The sequence below is a fragment of the Oncorhynchus clarkii genome, chromosome 24 (genome assembly GCF_045791955.1).
Source record: "Oncorhynchus clarkii lewisi isolate Uvic-CL-2024 chromosome 24, UVic_Ocla_1.0, whole genome shotgun sequence".
Taxonomy (NCBI): domain Eukaryota; kingdom Metazoa; phylum Chordata; class Actinopteri; order Salmoniformes; family Salmonidae; genus Oncorhynchus; species Oncorhynchus clarkii.
In genome coordinates this window covers 43,350,716-43,363,215 of record NC_092170.1, presented here as the reverse complement: position 1 = coordinate 43,363,215, position 12,500 = coordinate 43,350,716, and the positions used below count along the sequence as shown (strand labels likewise).

The 12,500-nt window shown below is 47.2% G+C and overlaps 1 protein-coding gene across 1 annotated transcript in view; it reads right to left on the bottom strand.

The window, feature by feature from the left end:
• LOC139382670 (RAS guanyl-releasing protein 1-like) overlaps positions 1 to 12,500 on the bottom strand; it is a 48,036-nt gene that overhangs the window by 27,344 nt on the left and 8,192 nt on the right. The window contains exons 2-5 of the mRNA XM_071126759.1: positions 6,954 to 7,126; positions 4,899 to 5,004; positions 4,152 to 4,214; positions 1 to 86 (exon numbers count right to left, since the gene is read on the bottom strand). The exon at positions 1 to 86 is cut by the window's left edge and continues 34 nt beyond it. Coding sequence (XP_070982860.1) covers positions 1 to 86; positions 4,152 to 4,214; positions 4,899 to 5,004; positions 6,954 to 7,126 — 428 coding nt within the window. The remainder of the gene's footprint in view (positions 87 to 4,151; positions 4,215 to 4,898; positions 5,005 to 6,953; positions 7,127 to 12,500) is intronic.

Genomic DNA, 12,500 nt, shown 5'->3' with positions numbered 1-12,500 from the left:
ACCTGGCCAGGGTCCACAATTCTCCCATCATCTGTTCTAGTTGAGGGTCAGCCTCAAACACCGCTGGGAACCTGCTGATCCACTGTCTATAGGACAGAACACAGTTACTATAGTAACAACACAACAGTATATAGCCTCAAACACCGCTGGGAACCTGCTGATCCACTGTCTATAGGACAGAACACAGTTACTATAGTAACAACACAACAGTATATAGCCTCAAACACCGCTGGAACCTGCTGATCCGCTGTCTATAGGACAGAACACAGTTACTATAGTAACAACACAACAGTATATAGCCTCAAACACCGCTGGGAACCTGCTGTCTATAGGACAGAACACAGTTACTATAGTAACAACACAACAGTATATAGCCTCAAACACCGCTGGGAACCTGCTGATCCGCTGTCTATAGGACAGAACACAGTTACTATAGTAACAACACAACAGTATATAGCCTCAAACACAGCTGGAACCTGCTGATCTGCAGGACAGAACACAGTTACTATAGTAACAACACAACAGTATATAGCCTCAAACACCGCTGGGAACCTGCTGATCCGCTGTCTATAGGACAGAACACAGTTACTATAGTAACAACACAACAGTATATAGCCTCAAACACCACTGGAACCTGCTGATCTGCTGTCTATAGGACAGAACACCGTTACTATAGTAACAACACATCAGTATATAGCCTCAAACACCACTGGAACCTGCTGATCTGCTGTCTATAGGACAGAACACAGTTACTATAGTAACAACACAACAGTATATAGCCTCAAACACCGCTGGGAACCTGCTGTCTATAGGACAGAACACAGTTACTATAGTAACAACACAACAGTATATAGCCTCAAACACCGCTGGGAACCTGCTGATCCGCTGTCTATAGGACAGAACACAGTTACTATAGTAACAACACAACAGTATATAGCCTCAAACACAGCTGGAACCTGCTGATCTGCAGGACAGAACACAGTTACTATAGTAACAACACAACAGTATATAGCCTCAAACACCGCTGGGAACCTGCTGATCCGCTGTCTATAGGACAGAACACAGTTACTATAGTAACAACACAACAGTATATAGCCTCAAACACCGCTGGAACCTGCTGATCTGCTGTCTATAGGACAGAACACCGTTACTATAGTAACAACACATCAGTATATAGCCTCAAACACCACTGGAACCTGCTGATCTGCTGTCTATAGGACAGAACACAGTTACTATAGTAACAACACAACAGTATATAGCCTCAAACACCGCTGGAACCTGCTGATCCGCTGTCTATAGGACAGAACACAGTTACTATAGTAACAACACAACAGTATATAGCCTCAAACACCGCTGGAACCTGCTGATCTGCTGTCTATAGGACAGAACACAGTTACTATAGTAACAACACAACAGTATATAGCCTCAAACACCGCTGGAACCTGCTGATCCGCTGTCTATAGGACAGAACACAGTTACTATAGTAACAACAGTATATAGCCTCAAACACCGCTGGGAACCTGCTGATCTGCTGTCTATAGGACAGAACACAGTTACTATAGTAACAACACAACAGTATATAGCCTCAAACACCGCTGGAACCTGCTGATCCGCTGTCTATAGGACAGAACACAGTTACTATAGTAACAACACAACAGTATATAGCCTCAAACACCGCTGGAACCTGCTGATCTGCAAGACAGAACACAGTTACTATAGTAACAACACAACAGTATATAGCCTCAAACACCGCTGGAACCTGCTGATCTGCTGTCTATAGGACAGAACACAGTTACTATAGTAACAACACAACAGTATATAGCCTCAAACACCGCTGGAACCTGCTGATCTGCTGTCTATAGGACAGAACACAGTTACTATAGTAACAACACAACAGTATATAGCCTCAAACACCGCTGAAACCTGCTGATCCGCTGTCTATCGGACAGAACACAGTTACTATAGTAACAACACAACAGTATATAGCCTCAAACACCGCTGGGAACCTGCTGATCTGCTGTCTATAGGACAGAACACAGTTACTATAGTAACAACACAACAGTATATAGCCTCAAACACCGCTGGAACCTGCTGATCTGCTGTCTATAGGACAGAACACAGTTACTATAGTAACAACACAACAGTATATAGCCTCAAACACCGCTGGAACCTGCTGATCCACTGTCTATAGGACAGAACACAGTTACTATAGTAACAACACAACAGTATATAGCCTCAAACACCGCTGGAACCTGCTGATCTGCTGTCTATAGGACAGAACACAGTTACTATAGTAACAACACAACAGTATATAGCCTCAAACACCGCTGGAACCTGCTGATCTGCTGTCTATAGGACAGAACACAGTTACTATAGTAACAACACAACAGTATATAGCCTCAAACACCGCTGGAACCTGCTGATCCGCTGTCTATAGGACAGAACACAGTTACTATAGTAACAACACAACAGTATATAGCCTCAAACACCGCTGGAACCTGCTGATCTGCTGTCTATAGGACAGAACACAGTTACTATAGTAACAACACAACAGTATATAGCCTCAAACACCGCTGGGAACCTGCTGATCTGCTGTCTATAGGACAGAACACAGTTACTATAGTAACAACACAACAGTATATAGCCTCAAACACCGCTGGAACCTGCTGATCTGCTGTCTTTACACCATAGAGATCTTATTACATTTGTATTTTTTATTTTACCTTTATTTAACTAGGCAAGTCAGTTAAGAACAAATTCTTATTTTCAATGACGGCCTAGGAACAGTGGGTTAACTGCCTTGTTCAGTGTCAGAACGACAGATTTGTACCTTGTCAGCTCGGGGGTTTGAACTTGCAACCTTTTGGTTACTAGTCCAACTCTCTAACCACTAGGCTACCCTGCCGCGCCAAGGAATAATACAAATTACTATTTGTATAATTATTAGTAGTAGTATTAATTATAATTATATGCAGTGAACACTGCAGTCACTATATAGATATACAGAAGTTAAAGCAGCAGTGCTAAGAACGCTACAATATTGTCTGTACAGAAAAAAGATCTCCTCCCAAACGTAGATCCCTTGTGACCTATAAGCTACTGGTCAGGATATCTAGCCTCTTGAGACTAGGGGGCATTATTTTGATGTTTTGGATGAAAAACGTACCCAAAGGAAACGGTCTATTTCTCAGGCCCAGAATCTAAAATATGCATATAATTGTCAGATTAGGATAGAAAACACTCTAAAGTTTCCAAAACTGTCAAAATATTGTCTGTGAGTATAACACAACTGATATTGCAGGCGAAAACCTGAGACAAATCCAACCCGGAAGTGCCGCTCAGGATATCTAGGTAGAGGTCAGGATATCTAGGTAGAGGTCAGGATATCTAGGTAGAGGTCAGGATATCTAGGTAGAGGTCAGGATATCTAGGTAGAGGTCAGGATATCTAGGTAGAGGTCAGGATATCTAGGTAGAGGTCAGGATATCTAGGTAGAGGTCAGGATATCTAGGTAGAGGTCAGGATATATAGGTAGAGGTCAGGATATCTAGGTAGAGGTCAGGATATCTAGGTAGAGGTCAGGATATCTAGGTAGAGGTCAGGATATCTAGGTAGAGGTTAGGATATCTAGGTAGAGGTCAGGATATCTAGGTAGAGGTCAGGATATCTAGGTAGAGGTCAGGATATCTAGGTAGAGGTCAGGATATATAGGTAGAGGTCAGGATATCTAGGTAGAGGTCAGGATATCTAGGTAGAGGTCGGGAAATATAGGTAGAGGTCAGGATATCTAGGTAGAGGTCAGGATATCTAGGTAGAGGTCAGGATATCTAGGTAGAGGTCAGGATATCTAGGTAGAGGTCAGGATATCTAGGTAGAGGTCAGGATATCTAGGTAGAGGTCAGGATATCTAGGTAGAGGTCAGGATATATAGGTAGAGGTCAGGATATATAGGTTTGTGACAAACACACACACACACACACACACACGAACACAAACACACACACACACACACACACACACACAAACACACACAGACACGCACAGACACCCACACACACACAGACACACACAGACACACACACACACAGACACACACACACACATACACACACACACACACAGACACACACACAGATACACATCACACTGACCTGATGAGGTGGCAGACCTGCGGTCGTCTCAGTCCTCTCTTTTCCACTGGACAGTCCTTATAGGTTACACAGTCAAGGAAGAGCAGCCGGAAGAGATGGCTTCTATACAACATGACGCAACTGTACCCTGAACATAACCATATCAGCTGTTATGGACCAACGTAACAAATACATTTAAATCAATGGTTATGGACAGCAGCATCGGAGTCTGAAATCACAGCTCTCAACAGCTCTGTGCCAATGAACACAGTCAATAGACACCCGGTCAGCCCACCAGAACACTAATCAGCTTCTTCACTCATTTCTATATAAGGGGGGGGGGGGGGGCTAAACCGTAGGTATTGGAAACATCAGGAGTAAACAAAGCAGCGTTTGTTTCCTGGTCAGAGGGATTATGGGACATGGGACTATGAGGTGCAGGGCACCGACAGGACTGACCACCCCAACCCCTGGGCAGACCTGGGTTCAGACACTACCTGAAACTTTCAGATACAGGACTGACCACACTAACCCCTGGGCAGACCTGGGTTCAGACACAGACAGACCTAAAACATTCAGATACTTTGAGCATTTGCTTTACCCTGCCTGGAGTGACCAATGGGTTGGTTTGGCAGTTGTAGGACTATTCAATTAGTTTCTTAAAGCCAGGCAAGCGCAATCAAGAATAGATAACGTATTTAAATAGTGTTTGAACCCATATGTGGCCACGGGGTCAGGAAGCAGCAATGCATCGTGGGTAGAGGATATAGGGCGAGGAGTTTCTGGGCGAAGGTCTGTGAGGGAACAACCCAGCTGTGCATCATCAGAGTCATGTGAACTAGCTGAGACCCCCGCGAAAGCTTTCCATCCGAGTCTGGAACACAACCAATCAACACACAGGTCACAGGTTAGAACCAATCAACACACAGGTCACATGTTAGAACCAATCAACACACAGGTCACAGTTTAGAACCAATCAACACACAGGTCACAGTTTAGAACCAATCAACACACAGGTCAAAGGTTAGAACCAATCAACACACCGGTTAGAACCAATCAACATACAGGTCAAAGGTTAGAACCAATCAACACACGGATAAGGGGTGAGAGGTCAGGGGTTGCAGTAAGATACAGCAGAAGCCATAATAGAGGACAATTTACACAGAGTTCACAGGACATCAAAATCAAGTCTAGGTATGATCAAAACATCATTGTATTAAAAACACACAAAAAACACATTTTAAGTGATAATAGGTCTGAAGCCAGAGAAATAAATAAAATTCACATGAGCACCACAGTGCTTCTGAAATGAGATGCTCATGTTGAGTGCCTCTATAAAATGAACACATCATGGGCAGGACAGTTTGGCCGTTGCATCGTAACAACGGACTTGAATGTTAACACTTTACAATATTGTGCAATGGTGAGATCTAATACTTAAAATAGTAACAGTGCAAAGTAAGTTATCATGAGGTAACTGACTGCCTATGATACATGGTCACTGTTATGACAGTGTTATGTAGCGCTATAGACAGAGAGAGAGAGAGAGAGAGGGGGGGGGACAGAGAGAGAGAGAGAGGGGGGGACAGAGAGAGAGAGAGAGAGGGGGGGGACAGAGAGAGAGAGAGAGAGAGGGGAGAGGGAGAGAGGGGGAGAGAGAGAGGGGGAGAGAGAGAGAGAGAGGATGAGGGGAGAGGGAGAGAGAGACAGAGAGAGAGGGGGAGAGAGAGAGAGAGAGGATGAGGGAGAGAGAAGGGGAGGGAGAGAGAGAGAGGGAGGGAGAGATAGAGAGGGGAGGGAGAGAGAGAGGGGGAGGGAGAGAGAAGGGGAGGGAGAGAGAGAGGGGGGGAGGGAGAGAGAGGGGGAGGGAGAGGGGGTAGGGAGAGAGAGAGGGGAGGGGGAGAGAGAGGGGGGAGGGAGAGAGAAGGGGAGGGAGAGAGAAGGGGGGGGGGGGGTGGGGGGAGACAGGAAGGAGACAGGGATAGAGGTTTCAGTGTGTTATGTATCAGAGAGGTATTACAGTTGCTGGGTAATGGTAGACCACTATATGTGGTATCTACTTCAGTAACTGCTACTTGGTAATATCTACTGTGTGTGTGTGTGTGTGTGTGTGTGTGTGTGTGTGTGTGTGTGTGTGTGTGTGTGTGTGTGTGTGTGTGTGTGTGTGTGTGTGTGTGTGTGTGTGTGAGAGAGAGAGAGAGAAAAAGAGAGAGTTAGCACAATCTGTGTGGACCTTTGCTCCAAACAAAGCTTGATTGTATGTGTGCCCTTTGTCTCACATGTCCACCCTCCCTCCCTGTCTCCCTCCTTCCGTGTCTCCCTCCCTCCCCCTTCTCCCTCCCTGCCTCTCTCCTTCCGTGTCTCCCTCCCTCCCCCTTCTCCCTCCCTGTCTCCCTCCTTCCGTGTCTCCCTCCCTCCCCCTTCTCCCTCCCTGCCTCTCTCCCCATTCTCCCTCCCTGTCTCCATCATCATTCTCCCTCCCTGTCTTCCTCCCCTTCTCCCTCCCTGCCTCTCTCCCCATTCTCCCTCCCTGTCTCCATCATCCTTCTCCCTCCCTGTCTCCCTCCCCTTCTCCCTCCCTGCCTCTCTCCCCATTCTCCCTCCCTTTCTCCCTCCCTTTCTCCCTCCCTGCCTCTCTCCCCATTCTCCCTCCCTGTCTCCATCATCCTTCTCCCTCCCTGAATTCCTCCCCCTTCTCCTCCCTGTCTCTCTCTGTCTCTCTCTCTATGTCTCTCTCTCTGTCTCTCTCTGTCTGTTTCTCTCTCTCTCTCCCTCTCCCTCTCTCTTTGTCTGTCTGAATCTGTCTCTCTGTGTTTGTCTCACCGAAGCAGTGCAGGCATCGCAGGATGAGCTCGTCTAGGCTAGCAGAACGGGTCAGGGGACTGGGGACAGGGTTCTGCAGCACTCTAGTGATCTCCGGGAAGCTAGGGCAGGTCATCCTCCTCTGAACCGTTCTCCTGCTTCTCACACCTCCAGGGCTGTCCACACGAGACTTTCTATAGAGGCAGGAAGATATGAGGAGACAGAGAGAGGGAGGTGAGAGAGATAGGGAGTGAGTGACAGAATGAGAGAAAGGGAGAGAGACACTGTAACACAGTCACATTGCAGAGGACATACTATAACAAGGCCCATACCATGGCCCAGTTTGTCTGCATCATTTAGTGTTATGAAACCATGCTGTTGTTTAAACACACACACACGCACACACACACACACACACACACATATACACACACACACACACACACACACACACACTCAAACACACACACACACACACTCACACTCACATGAACACAAAACAATACCGTTGTTTCAAACATACACACTGATGATGTGAAGGTCAGTAAGTGTGTGTCAGTGTGGTGGTGGGTGTGGGTGTGTGTGTGTGTGGGTGTGTGTGTGTGGGTGCGTGTGTGGGTGTGTGTGTGTGTGGGTGTGTGTGTGTGTGTGGGTGCGTGTGTGTATGTGTATGTGTTTGCATGTGTGTGAGTTGCTGCGTTTGTTTTTGTGTAAGTGTTTGCGTGCGTGTGTGTGTGTGTGTAACAGTGTGGTGTGTCAGAGCCGTACACACCTGGCACGTACTGAACACACCTGGCACGTACTGAACACACCTGGCACGTACTGAACACACCTGGCACGTACTGAACACACCTGTCACGTACAGAACACACCTGTATCGTACTGACCACACCTATCACGTACTGAACACACCTGTCACGCACTGAACACACTTGTATCGTACTGAACACACCTGTCACGTACAGAACACACCTGTCACGTACTGAACACACCTGTCACGCACTGAACACACTTGTATCGTACTGAACACACCTGTCACGCACTGAACTACACCTGTCACGTACTGAACACACCTGTCACGTACTGAACACACCTGGCACGTACTGAACACACCTGTCACGTACTGAACTACACCTGTCACGTACTGAACACACCTGTCACGTACTGAACACACCTGTCACGTACTGAACACACCTGTCACGTACTGAACACACCTGTCACGTACTGAACACACCTGTCACGCACTGAACACACTTGTATCGTACTGACCACACCTATCATGTACTGAACTACACCTGTCACGTACTTGTTACGTACTGAACACACCTGTCACGTACTGAACACACCTGTTACGTACTGAACACACCTGGCACGTACTGAACACACCTGGCACGTACTGAACACACCTGTTACGTACTGAACACACCTGGCACGTACTGAACACACCTGGCACGTACTGAACACACCTGTTACGTACTGAACACACCTGGCACGTACTGAACACACCTGGCACGTACTGAACACACCTGGCACGTACTGAACACACCTGTCACGTACAGAACACACCTGTCACGTACTGAACACACCTGTCACGCACTGAACACACTTGTATCGTACTGAACACACCTGTCACGTACTGAACACACCTGTTACGTACTGAACACACCTGTCACGTACTGAACACACCTGTTATGTACTGAACACACCTGTCACGTACTGAACACACCTGTTATGTACTGGACACACCTGTTATGTACTGGACACACCTGTCGTGTACTGAACACACCTGTCACGTACAGAACACACCTGTCACGTACTGAACACACCTGTTACGTACTGAACACACCTGTCACGTACTGAACACACCTGTCACGTACTGAACACACCTGTTACGTACTGAACACACCTGTCCTGTATTGAACACACCTGTCACGTACTGAACACACCTGTCCTGTATTGAACACACCTGTCGTGTACTGAACACACCTGTCACGTACTGAACACACCTGTCACGTACTGAACACACCTGTCACGTACTGAACACACCTGTCACGTACTGAACACACCTGTCACGTACTGAACAGACCTGTTATGTACTGGACACACCTGTTATGTACTGAACACACCTGTTATGTACTGAACACACCTGTCACGTACTGAACACACCTGTTATGTACTGGACACACCTGGCACGTACTGAACACACCTGGCACGTACTGAACACACCTGGCACGTACTGAACACACCTGGCACGTACTGAACACACCTGTTATGTACTGAACACACCTGTTATGTACTGGACACACCTGTTATGTACTGAACACACCTGTCACGTACTGAACACACCTGTTATGTACTGGACACACCTGTTATGTACTGAACACACCTGTTATGTACTGGACACACCTGGCACGTACTGAACACACCTGGCACGTACTGAACACACCTAGCACGTACTGAACACACCTGTTACGTACTGAACACACCTGTATCATACTGAACACACCTGTTACGTACTGGACACACCTGTCACATACTGAACACACCTGTCCTGTATTGAACACACCTGTCGTGTACTGAACACACCTGTCACGTACTGAACACACCTGTTACGTCCTGAACACACCTGTCACGTACTGAACACACCTGTTACATACTGAACACACCTGTCACGTACTGAACACACCTGTCACGTACTGAACACACCTGTCACGTACTGAACACACCTGTTACGTACTGAACACACCTGTCACGTACTGAACACACCTGTCCTGTATTGAACACACCTGTCGTGTACTGAACACACCTGTTACATACTGAACACACCTGTCACGTACTGAACACACCTGTTACGTACTGAACACACCTGTCACGTACTGAACACACCTGTTACGTACTGAACACACCTGTCCTGTATTGAACACACCTGTCACGTACTGAACACACCTGTTACGTACTGAACACACCTGTCACGTACTGAACACACCTGTTACGTACTGAACACACCTGTCCTGTATTGAACACACCTGTCACGTACTGAACACACCTGTCCTGTATTGAACCCACCTGTTACGTACTGAACACACCTGTTACGTACTGAACACACCTGTAACGTACTGAACACACCTGTCCTGTATTGAACACACCTGTCACGTACTGAACACACCTGTCCTGTATTGAACACACCTGTCACGTACTGAACACACCTGTTACGTACTGAACACACCTGTCACGTACTGAACACACCTGTCACGTACTGAACACACCTGTCCTGTATTGAACACACCTGTCCTGTATTGAACACACCTGTTACGTACTGAACACACCTGTTACGTACTGAACACACCTGTTACTTACTGGACACACCTGTTACGTACTGAACACACCTGTCCTGTATTGAACACACCTGTCACGTCCTGAACACACCTGTCACGTACTGAACACACGTGTCGTATACTGAACACACCTGTCACGTACTGAACACAAATGTCGCGTACTGAACACACCATTTACCTGGTCGGGTTACTGAGAAAATGAGTTATTGTCTTAGCTTAGCATGAAACACGCTACAGGTCTCATTAGACAGTTACACCACCTGCCCTGCTCCGGTCTAGAATACACTGACTACAGTGTTGCTTTCAGTTGTAGTTTGTTTAAAGCGGAACCACATGGGATGTCTATCGTGTGTGTTTGACACACAGGCACGTACATCTGATATATCTAACTAGCTGATTCATCTAGCCTACATGATCAGCTAACAGCCACCTATGTAGTGGGAATGTCTCGACCTCTCAGCCAGTATTTATGCTGCAATAGTTTGTGTCGTGGGGCTAGGGTCAGTCTGTTATATCTGGAGTATTTCTCCTGTCTTAACTGGTGTCCTGTGTGAATTGAAGTATTCTCTCTCTCTTTTTCTCTTTTTCTCTCTCTTTCTCTCTCTTTTTCTCTCTCTCTCTTTCTCTCTCTCTCTCTCTCTCTCTCTCTCTCTCTCTCTCTCTCTCTCTCTCTCTCTCTGAGGACCTGAGCCCTAGGACCATGTCTCTGGACTACCTGGCATGATGACTCCTTGCTGTCCCCAGTCCACCTGTCCATGCTGCTGCTCCAGTTTCAACTGTTCTGCCTGCGGCTATGGAACCCTGACCTGTTCACCGGACGTGCTACCTGTCCCAGACCTGCTGTTTTCAACTCTCTAGAGACAGCAGGAGCGGTAGAGATACTCTGAATGATCGGCTATGAAAAGCCAACTGACATTTACCCCTGAGGTGCTGACTTGCTGCACCCTCGACAACTACTGTGATTATTATTGACCATGCTGGTCATTTATGAACATTTGAACATCTTGGCCATGTTCTGTTATAATCTCCACCCGGCACAGCCAGAAGAGGACTGGTCACCCCTCATAGTCTGGTTCCTCTCTACCCGGCACAGCCAGAAGAGGACTGGCCACCCCACATAGCCTGGTTCCTCTCTAGGTTTCTTCCTAGGTTTTGGCCTTTCTAGGGAGTTTTTCCTAGCCACCGTGCTTCTACACCTGCATTGCTTGCTGTTTGGGGTTTTAGGCTGGGTTTCTGTACAGCACTTTGTGACTAAGAAGGCCTTCATAAAAACATTTGATTGATTGAATGTTAGCTTGCTTAAGCCTACAATATGTATTAATGTTTGTATCTGTATATAACCAGGCAAGTCAGTTAAGAACTAATTCTTATTTACAATGACGGCCTACCCCCCCGGGACAACACTGGGCCAATTGTGCGCCGCCCTATGGGACTCCCAATCACGGCCGGGTTGTGATACAGCCTGGATTCGAACCAGGGACTGTAGTGACGCCTCTTGCGCCGAGACCGCTGCACCACTCGGGAGCTAAACGTAGCCTACAATGTGTTTACTTTGAGTACATCAAAAGTCTGTTCCCAGACGACACATTTTTATTTGACCAGGTTTAGTTGACTGAGAAGACGTTCTCATTTACAGCAACGACCTGGGGAATAGTTACAGAGGAGAGGAGGGGGATGAATGAGACAATTGTAAACTGGGGATGATTAGGTGACCGTGATGGTTTGAGGGCCAGATTAGGAATTTAGCCAAGGACACCGGGGTTAACACCCCTACTCTTACGATAAGTGCCATGGGATCTTTTAGTGACCACAGAGAGTCAGGACACCCATTTAACATCCCAGCCAAAAGACAGCACCCTACACAGGGCAATGTCCCCAATCACTGCCCTGGGGTTTTGGGATATTTTTTAGACCAGAAGAAAGAGTGCTTCCTACTGGCCCTCCAACACCACTTCCAGCAGCACCTGGTCTCCCATCCAGGGACTGACCAGGACCAACCCTGCTTCGCTTCAGAAGCAAGCCAGCAGCATCTAGTCTCCCATCCAGGGACTGACCAGGACCAACCCTGCTTAGCTTCAGAAGCAAGCCAGCAGCATCTGGTCTCCCATCCAGGGACTGACCAGGACCAACCCTGCTTCGCTTCAGAAGCAAGCCAGCAGCACCTGGTCTCCCATCCAGGGACTGACCAGGACCAACCCTGCTTAGCTTCAGAAGCAAGCCAGCAGCATCTAGT